This window comes from Erpetoichthys calabaricus, chromosome 12 (assembly GCF_900747795.2).
Source record: "Erpetoichthys calabaricus chromosome 12, fErpCal1.3, whole genome shotgun sequence".
In the NCBI taxonomy this organism is placed as follows: Eukaryota; Metazoa; Chordata; class Cladistia; order Polypteriformes; family Polypteridae; genus Erpetoichthys; species Erpetoichthys calabaricus.
This window is the reverse complement of record NC_041405.2, coordinates 54966928-54977700: the sequence shown is the minus strand read 5'-3', so window position 1 is coordinate 54977700 and position 10773 is coordinate 54966928. Positions and strand designations below refer to the sequence as shown.

The 10773-nt window shown below is 35.4% G+C and overlaps 1 protein-coding gene across 1 annotated transcript; it reads right to left on the bottom strand.

Annotated features, from left to right (window-relative positions):
* mcm5 (minichromosome maintenance complex component 5) lies at nt 1-10103 on the bottom strand. Its single transcript, XM_051934637.1, has 16 exons — nt 9800-10103; nt 8478-8604; nt 8150-8278; nt 7171-7343; nt 5864-6019; nt 5024-5190; nt 4512-4683; nt 4301-4412; nt 4043-4186; nt 3855-3920; nt 3587-3763; nt 2960-3072; nt 1183-1311; nt 949-1091; nt 573-700; nt 1-403 (listed from the first exon to the last, which is right to left on the bottom strand). The coding sequence occupies exons 1-16, from the start codon at nt 9964-9966 to the stop codon at nt 302-304; spliced, it is 2205 nt and encodes a 734-aa protein (XP_051790597.1). The 5' UTR covers nt 9967-10103; the 3' UTR covers nt 1-301.
* Nucleotides 10104-10773: the final 670 nt, after the last annotated feature.

Below are 10773 nucleotides of genomic sequence, written 5' to 3'. Positions count from 1 at the left end.
TTATAGTTAACTTTATTACTTTAAAAAAAAAAAAATACAAATATATATTTTCCAAGTATTCCTGTTGAATAATCAAAATGGAAGCTAAGACACAGCTGAAAAAGTGCAAAATGTCCCAGGAGGTCTGTGTACTGACTCAACTCAGCATCTAAATGAACAATTCAGTTACTGGAGGTTGGGATGGAGGACTGGTAGGTGAACCCCACACCCCCATATAAACTACTTAACATTGAAAGCATGAAACCACACTGTACAACTGAACGTGTATATTTCAGGCAGTAACTTTCTTCCATCTGAATATTTACTTGATCCGATACAACACCTTGCGCTGCATTCGATGCTGTATCTCTCCACGACGCATCATCAAGTGCAATACTTTATAGATGGCATGCTCCGGATATTTCTGGATAGATAGAGAAAGGATGACAAAACAAAAGTTACTTGGAGTGGTAACCCAGTGTTCCCGGTTTATTCTTTTTAAGAAGTTTATTAATTATTGGCTATAGTACATACCACATATACATTTCAATATCAACTGACAAATTTAGGATATTGTATGGATGCAGACCCACCTGTTTGATGAAGTCCTGTACAATGCTGTGTTCGGACACCTGGGATCCAATAGCAAATCGTCGTTTCAGTTGCTTCTCAATGCGGGACAGCATCTCCTGGTCCTCCTGAGTGGTGAAGCCCTCAACTCCTGCAAGGGTACAGAAGACAGACATCTTGGTTTACATTCCCAAACATTCATTGCTAACAGTGTTATCAAGAAAAAGTAGATGGTTTACTAAAGTCACATTAACAATAATGTATTGAGTGAATGCTGATTTGCTGGAATTGACTGGATGTTGTGGAGAAATGTAAAAACAGAAGTATTTATTAACAAATTGGCATTGATGTTAATTGACATAAAAAAACACCCATAATCTCATTCATAGGACAACTAACCAGATAAACTGCCTGACAGAGCTGCATCCAATGTAGACACTTGGAATAACCTTAGAGCTTCGTCAACATCACTTTCTGTAGCGAAAGGCTGCAGCTTCATCTTTGCCAGTGATTCAGATATCCGTATAATGGCTTCAAGCTGTCTGTAAAGGAATAAAACATAAATATTGAAAAATCAGTCAAAACCTTGCCCATACTCAAATATTTTCTGTGAATCAACTAATTCACACATACCTGACTGTAATGGGTATCGCGCAACGCTTGTCACTCTCTCGTTCATGGTCACGGGCACCACTTCTCATCAAAATGTAGCGATTCTTTAACTTCTCTGCAGCTTCAGCAGAAAGACGAGGGCCACATTTGCTGCATATGAAAAGAAAATACTGAAATTTACAAACTGAAGTTTAAACATATTTAGAAAAATATATGCACAAGAATTGTTTAGTTTTATATACTATTTGTCTCCATTCATAAACATCCAGAAGGAACATTGGTTTCCTCCTCTCCAGAAAAAAAAAAAAAAAAATTGACATTAAGTGACATCTTTAGGGGTGTCAGAGGTAGGGAGTGATCAAGCAGTCTTTTGGTTTAAAATCCAATGTTTCAGCCATTAAGACAATACTTTATTTATATCACTCATTTTGAGTTTTATTAGAAGTTTTCCAAAAAAAAAATCAAACTATTAATCTGGCATGAACAAAGATTTGTAAAAAATATATAAAAAAATTTTGTTTAAGTAAAACGATTTTATTTACTTTAGCTATAAAGGCACAAAAAAGCAAAAAACATTTTTCTTTAACCACAATTTTTGTGGTTATATGTGACTAAATAAAATCGTGGGGCGTACATAAATTAATTCATTCAAACAATTTTGAAACTTGTTTAGCATGTTGGGGAATTACAATTTTTTTATGATGAAAGTAGCTATTCTATTAATAGATTAATTAATTAATTTATGTGCACCCCACAATTTTATTTAGTCACATATAACCAAGAAAATTGTGGTTATAAAGAAAAATTTACTTTTTGCTTTTTAGTGCATTTAAAGTAAATAAAATTGTTTTACTTAAACTTTTTTTATATACTTTTTTTTTATAATATATAGAGTATTTTGTAAATGATTTTTCTTTAATCATTTTTCATGAACGGGAAGCTTCTTGAAAAGTATTACATAATATATCTTCTTTGCATAATTATTTGAATACTAAAAAGAGTTAATATTTTGGTCTCTATTTTTCTGTTCAGGCTCTTATAGGATTAGTGCTTGGTCGCTGCGGAAAAAAATATCAACGACTGAACGGCAAGCTTATGGCAATACTTCCTCACCGTGATCATCAGGGCTACTCCTTCACAAGAGTAAACAAGTAAAGTCAGCACACGTCTCTCAATTGTATGCTCCTATATCTCACTATATTCTCACTCTGTCATTGTTGTGTGTGTGTTAATTGGAATCACATAACCATTAATTACGGTGAAATTTGTTATGTAATTGCATTGGTTTTGACCGATTATTGTATTGTCATCGATACTGAACACGTATGCAAAATTTGAAGAAATCCGCTTCGCCAAAAGTAGGTTTAAAATCAGTTGCAAGATTTGACTCAGACAAACAGACAGAGGAGACAAGTTAAATAAAATAGTTTATATTTAAAAACACACCATAGAACCAAACAATCATCTCCCCATTGTAAGTAACTACAGCAGCAACTAGTAAACCCCAGCCTAACTTCATCCACCACACAATGTTTTTAGCAGAAGAAAAAAAAATGTGATACAAAAGAAATGAGAACAATACAAGACTGAGAATTTTCAAATGCCCAGTGACACAGGAAATCACTATGGGGCAATTTGTGTTGGTATGATCAAGAACATTAGGATCAAGTACATCAAACACAGTCATTTACAATAATAGCAAAAACAACATTTTCTTTCTGTAAAATAAAAAGCAAGTATGCTAAATATTAAAACTAATATACGATTGCTATTTTAAGTATATATAATATATACTTACGCACGACAAAATGAGATGTACTTCTTCAACTTATTGAGTTCAATTTCTCCCTCTGTTGTTTGCATTTGAGTGTGGGCACTCAAATGGACATTCATCACATGCTTTGCTAAGGTCTGTATTGAAATAGAAAGTGTATGTTGACAAATGAGTCTCAAATATTATCGGCTTCGGATGTTCTCACTATAGTAGGAGCACCTTGAACTTTTTTCATAGAAGTCGGCTCCTATGCCAACAGATCACTATGTTCCTTTTCAAATTGCAATTGATCTTGAACAGATGAAAATTTGACTTTCTCCATATTTACATAATTATATTTCTTTGGGAATTTGGTGCATGATATTTCTCAGTTTTTATATTCAAGCTACACTTTTATATTTGTAACCAACATATAGTAAAATCCCCTCTAAAGTAGACGTACTTCTAATAACAATAATCTGAAGTGAATCACACTGTCTGATGTCTAACACCTTCATAGGAATGGAATACATGTCAAACTAAAAATCCAATTACCAGTTTCCACATTATATATTCAATGCTGCCATTTGCATGTTTTTTGCTTCAAGAAAACACATCCAACTGAAACAAAAAAAAAAAAAAAACACTAAAGGAATATTCCAGATGTCATACCATATCTCTCTGCTCATTGTGTTCATCTTTAATGATAAAAATCATGTCAAATCTGGACAGGATGGTAGGCATAAAATCAATATTCTCCTCGCCTTTTGTATCATCCCATCGGCCAAAAACAGAGTTGGCAGCTGCCAGAACTGAGCAACGAGAGTTCAATGTGGTGGTTATTCCAGCCTGGATGCAGACAAATAGATGTAAACAAATTTAATATTCTATGCAACTCAAAAAGGAAAAAAAAATTAATTTCTTCTGCAATGTTTGTTACCTTAGCAATTGAGATGGTCTGTTGTTCCATTGCTTCATGAATGGCAACTCTGTCGTCTTCCCTCATCTACAAAAAGTGGAGGAAAAAAATAAATAAAAAGCAAGAACAAGTTAAAACTGCAGTTCACAGTCTTCAAACTCAAAATTCATATTAGCATACAATTCATGAGGGGAGCAAGATTTACATACTTTGTCAAACTCATCTATACAGACAACTCCTCCATCTGCCAGTACCATCGCCCCACCTTCCATTACAAAGTTTCTGGAGACAGGATCACGCATGACAGATGCAGTGAGACCAGCTGCACTACTGCCTTTTCCAGAGGTGTACACCTGGAGAAGAGAAAGCAAAGAATTTTATTTCAGCTATCCAAATTATTTTACAAAAAACAAATGAAAAATAACCCAGCAACATGCAAAGTAGATGTTCATCTTTGTTCAACTAACCCCAATTGGAGAGCAACGTTCCACAAATTTCAGCAGTTGTGACTTGGCTGTACCAGGGTCACCGAGCATCAGGAGATTCACATCTCCCCTCCTGGTCAAACCATCTGGCAACCTGGAAAAAAATATGACAATGTGTACAGTGATACAAAGCCAGCTCCAGAAAATCCCCATAAAACAAACAGAATGTTACACTTTTCAAGCATTACCATACCTCTTTCGGGACCCTCCGAACAGCAAACAGGCAATTGCTTTCTTCACATCCACACTTCCATAAATAGAAGGTGCAATGCTCTTTGCAATGGTTTCATAAATGTCAGGGCGACTAGCAAGTTCTCGGATCTCTTCCTCCTCTTGTGGGGACACTGCTCCTACAGCACTGCGGCCTATTAGTTTGGGAGTAAAGTTCAATAAGAATTTTGAAAAATGGAGAAGCAAATGTATTCACTCAGCAGTGTTCTTGGGAATTGTACTTTAAAATGAACACCGAGCATATTTTTAGTGACACTATAATCAATGAGCATTAAAGCACTCTAATGCACGAATGGTTAAATTGAATTTGAAAACAAAAATAAACAATTGTACATTATTTTTCAAAGTGGAAGCACATCCTATAGTATATACAAGTTACTTCAAGCATAGCCTTAAGTTCAATACAGATGGGAATATTACAAATATGTGAAAATACATTCAAATATCAGATCTGATGTCAAGAGAGCTCCTTACCTGCACCTTCAGTATCCACTTGAATGCCTACAACTCGTATATAGGAGTTACGAATGCCCACTCCAACTCTATCACGGCCTTTAGAAGACGTTTTGCTTGCCTTCTTAATGGAGTATATGCCCATAATGGTAACTCTGTTACCTGGGACAACACGGTCACACTGGTACCTGCAGCAGAAAGGAAAACTTGAGCTTAAATTCAAACCCAAAGAATGCTTTAATGTATTTACTTTATTAATGTAAATCAAAAAGTAGCCTTTGGTTTACACCAACATGTATTGAAAGCCGTTATAATTAAATTGATAATAAATAGATTTGACACAGTCCAAGAAGGCCAAATTCATAGCTACCATCAACCTTAAGAGAACAAATCTGCCACTGATCTAGACTCTTGATGTTCTCTAGATTCAAATGTGTGTTCATATTACTAAATACAAGAAAGAAAGAAGTAAACACAATTTCATTTACTCCACATAATTATGGAGAAAAGAAAAAAAAAATCTGAATAATTTGGAAAACTACTACTGTTTAAAAAAAAAAATTGTAACTTGTAATAATTAAAGTACAAAAATGATGGCTCTGTATTTCTTGAACAAGGCTATGGATAAATCAAGAAAAACATTTAAGATGCCTCACACCTCCTCCTTCATAAAACATGACCGACTGGAAAGAATTTTACTTTTCGAAAATCTAATATGAAATTGTGGAAAGAACTCTAGCCTACTTTCAAACACCTATTAAAGTTATCAAGCCACAGAGACTGGCAACTTGCCTCTAAAAATAGAGAGAACACAGGATCCTGACATCAGTGTGCTTGTGTGTGTGCATGCGTGCAACATACCTGTCACAGTACAGCTGCATATGTCGGGGCATCTCACCATGTGGAACAGCATCTGGAGACTCTTGTAACTTCAGAGTTTGGAAGTCAACACATTTACATTTGTCTGGGATAATGAAGTATGGATCAACTGGACACTTTGGCCGGCCTGCCTGCTCCCTAGGATATTACAAATTCAAAAAATCACTTTATATTATATTATTATTATATAAATAAATAGATGCTTAAAACCAATGCCACATATGTAAATAAAACAGGTCTATAACTTTTAAAAAGTTGTAGTAGGCATCTTCAGTTTTAATAAAAAAAAAAAAAACGCACCTAAACCCAATCCACACAATCTGTGTATAAATAGAATAATAGTAATAATTATTATTATTCTTTGCATTTATATAGCACTTTTCTCACTACTCAAAGCGCTCAGCAATTACAGAACTTATAAAGAGAAAAAAAGAACCAATGGAAAAATTATATAAAACACACCACTATCAAGCTTGCTAAATCTAATTCTGCGTAACAGGGTCCTTAGCCTATCCTAGCATAAACTGGCTCAAGGTAGAAAACAGTCCTGAATAGGATGCAAGGTTAACCCAAGATACACTCACATAAGTAAGGGTCAACATGGATTTACAACTTAACATAAAGCACATATCTTTGGGAATGTGGGAGTAAACCGCACACAGATATGTGCAAACTCCACACATACAACAGCCAAACCTAGGATGCGGGATTCATGAAGCAGCAATTCTACAGTAACTGATGCACCACCTGCCACCCCCTCATAAGCCAATTAATTTTTTTAAATAATGTTCTCAAATAGTCTGTATTAATGTCATGATGTACTAATTTCACGGTTTTTAAAACTGTGGTACGCGTACCACTGGTGGTACTTCAAGTCATGCCAAGTGGTACTCGTGTGGTCCTTTATTTTCTATGAAACGATGTTGCTAGAATGCCAATATGTTGCATATAATCATATATAGTATAAGTATACTACTGTAAATGCGTGGAAGACTCCAAGCCGGCTTTTATTAGCGCGGGCACCCATTTCCTTAATTAGTTTAATGTCACTTTAACATCATAATTATAGTCATTATAGTGATTATAGTGACTTTTTCTTCAAAACAACACGGGCGTAAATTAACGATTCATTGACAGTGGTACTTCAGTTTACTGGTCCTCACGGAGTGGTACTTGTTCAAAAAAGTTTGAAAACCGTGGTACTAATTCAAAACAAGATGTAGTTTTTTTTTTTTTTTTTTTTTTTTTTTTAAAAAGAAATGCCCTTAAGGATCTTACAAAATACTTACGTGTTACACTTGCGAGGCAAAGCATACCCCTCCAGTCCGGGCCGGACAGAAATGTTTCCAATAACATTGCGACATCCCCGACACTGGATGGCCATTTTAGTGGCCTTGGCTCGTACTGCAGTGGCAGCAATGATGATCCCAGGGATTTTGACTAACCTTGACATCTGCTCAGACTGCAAGTAAACAGAAAGAGTGATTTTTCAAATAAAAACACCTTACTCTTCATAAAGATGTATTATAAAGGTCAAGAATATGTGACAGAGTCCAAAGAGAAGGAACAAAAGCATTAAACATATAGCAGATACAGTAGGTACGTATGATGGTCTGTTTTCTCTTCAATTGATTTTCCACTGAGGACAATGTGCTCAAATTATCAGTGCTTCTCCAACACACTCATGTCCTCCAGTCACTGATACAACAGTGTGTTCACACTATCTAATGTTACCTAATTAAATGTAACTTAATTAGAAAAGATGCTTTTACAGTATAATCTCATCCATACCACTCCTGACTAAGCTTGATTTCTTTGCATGTATCCTCTTGTACACAAGGCACAAAAATTCTGGGATGGTATGGAAGTATGTATTAAAGTAAAATGATTTCTTAACAGATTCCGTTTCTCCTGCCATCTCATAAGCCTGTGCTCAAAATTCAGCAAGTTTTCAAAGACATTGTTGCTATATAATAAATTTAGCTTTGGTAGTTTACAGAACATTTATGGGCACGATTCAATTGAAGATTCATACTGCAAACTAACCAATAACTTACTGAACCAATCTTGGTTTATATCAGCCCCTGAAAAGGAAGATTTTCACCACAATCATGAATTTGTAAATTATGATTCTATCCTGGTTAGATGCTCCCAAATCTCACCTTGCAGTGCAAAGCCCAACACAATGTTACAATGTGAAATTCCAGATATTTCTTTAAATGACTTTACAATCATAATACCATGTCTAGAATTAACTATCAATCTCACCTTTAAATTTCGAATGCTTGCAGGATTGGCATCAGACCTTAACATGACTTGGATGTCCTGAAGCATTTCCTCTCCAGCTGGACGAGGCTTAGTGACCTCATCTGCCACTTCTGTGGCAGCTTCTTCAAACTGAAAAGCAACGTATAAAGAAACCACATTTGTTGGTAATTTTTGTGATTACTCTATACAAACACAGCCAACAATTTTTTTGGATCATTTGATGCACCAAAAAAAGTATTGATGTGAGCAGGACACAGAAAACATATTGATGTCATCTGTGAACATGAAATACTTAAATAGCCATGTGTGATAAAGAAAAAGAACGTACCAGGGGTAAGTGCTCAGATGGTTGCTTATACAAGCAGTCAGCAAGGTCTTCATCGAAGCTTGCCAGGTCCTCAATTTCCACTTCAATCCAGTATTCCCCCAAGGTGTAATGACGTTTAAGCACATCTCTGTAACACAATGCATTACAATTTCATTTGAAATAAAACTGAAAAACAGTTTAAATGTAGTTTAAGGATGCCACATTTTGCCTGTAACATGGATAAAATGTTATAATGGTATCAAAAGTTAATTTCCAGAGATATCCATCTTTGTAACTGCAAAGGCAGGAACACACTCATGTTTCATAAGAAGAAATTGGAGTTGATTTGCATTCTCAGTGGAAAAATTAATGAAACAATGTAGCTTTATAAAATATTTATGTGGTTGCAGCAGTACAGAACACAAAATAAATTACAGGAATATTTTCATTCAGAGAAAAAAAAAAAAAGCAAATGACTTCTATAATAACATGTCTCCAAAGGATCAAAATTAGAGTTCAGGATTTTACCATCAATTTTTGCAATCACAAATAATAAATGCGCTATCAAAGAATTAAGGTGTTTAATTGTCTCCATACGCTGCACATGAGACTGGCCGAAAAAAAATACTGTGTTCGCGAAAAAAAATATTAATAAAATAACAAATAATTATTTGTTGATTATGCATGAATATTTAAGGTAGTACAAAAAATATTTCGTCCTCTTGCGTCAGAGATACAGTTTACAACGATGCGGTTTATTCAGTGGGCTTTACCCTCTGCGATGATCAGGCCATATATCAGGTTAAAAAGTGCACGTTAAGAATGAAGCGTTTTTATTTAAAGTAAACAGTATGCATAAGCAGGCGTACTTAGGAAATACCAGCTAATAAAATGTCCATGCCTATGCATTTACTTGGGCGTATCAAGGCAAACGTTTTAACTTGAAACGGTGAATAGTGCTATAAAATTGCATGTTATTTGCACCGTTTTAAATCAATTAATAGTTTTGATTCATAAGATAGTAATATTCGAACACTCTGCATAAACCAAAAGCTCATTTATATAATGCATAATATTCTATTTTAAAAAAATGTGGCTTATGGACTAACGGATTTACAAATATACTTGGCTACTGAAGAAGAACAACAACAATCAAAGGTTCAGCAACTGATGTGCGGCTCACGAGGATACTTGCAATTAGAAACATGGCTCCCCAAGTAAATCCCTATGTTAATGAAAGGCTAATCTGAAGCACTCCTCTGTCAAAAGAAAGTGAAGTTTAATAGATGATACTGTTTTGACTTCGATCGGATCTGGTGGAAAGTTCTTAATTAAAAACACACCTGTATTTGAAAGTAAATCCAGTTCTGTCAGTCCCCACACGATACTGCCGAAGGAACTCCTTGAAGCGCTTCTTCAAGTGCGTCTTTTTTACAGCTCCTTCGTCTGTATGCTGGTCGCCTCCAAAGCTGTCGCTGTAATAGATACCAGGGTCGTCAAAGCCGGACATGATGATCCTACAGTAACTTTGATTTGACACTGGTTTTACTAAATGAAAACTTTCTAGTAACAAGGTGCACGTACACACGTACAGTGTCTACTTCTTCTAACTGAAAACCCGCCTCCAAACTTCAGTTTCGCGGCAAAAAATCATACGTCACAGTATACGTTTGCCGACAACCATCGTCTCGATTGGTAGAAATGCCAGGAAGTTCACGCTGTTTGGTTACTTGTCAGAAGGTTATTTCCTTTCTCTTTGGCGCGCTTGTCGTAAAAGCTCCGCCTCGCACTAGAGACGGCTCTTTATTTGAGAAACAAGCGGCTTGTCGTTTTGTTAGGCTCTCTCTTAATGGCGCGAAAAAGATAACCACGTGGCTTTGTAGGTAGGTGGGCTCAGTTACACAGACGCTCAGTATGATGCTACTGGCAAGAAATAAGGTGCTTAGTTAAACAATGTCCATTACAAAATACAGTTATTGTGTTGAAATGAAAATCTGGATGTAGTTTCTTGTTATGTTTTTAAATTAATTCAAAAAGAGAACTGTTGAAAATTCATGATTTAAAAAGATACGTATTTTAACATTTACTTAAAGATGCTTCTGTAACGGGGCTACTGTAATGTTACAGGAAACTATCATGAATTCACGGCATCTCCTCCTCACGACTCTATGAGCTTTCCTCCCACTTCCTAAAGATATAGAAGATAAACTAGCCACTAATTCTAAATTCATCTTATGTTGTGATGCTATGTAAAGCAAATTTACCTCTTCAGTTATCTGTTTTCACAAGCATGCCCTTGACTTTTGTAAATACGAGT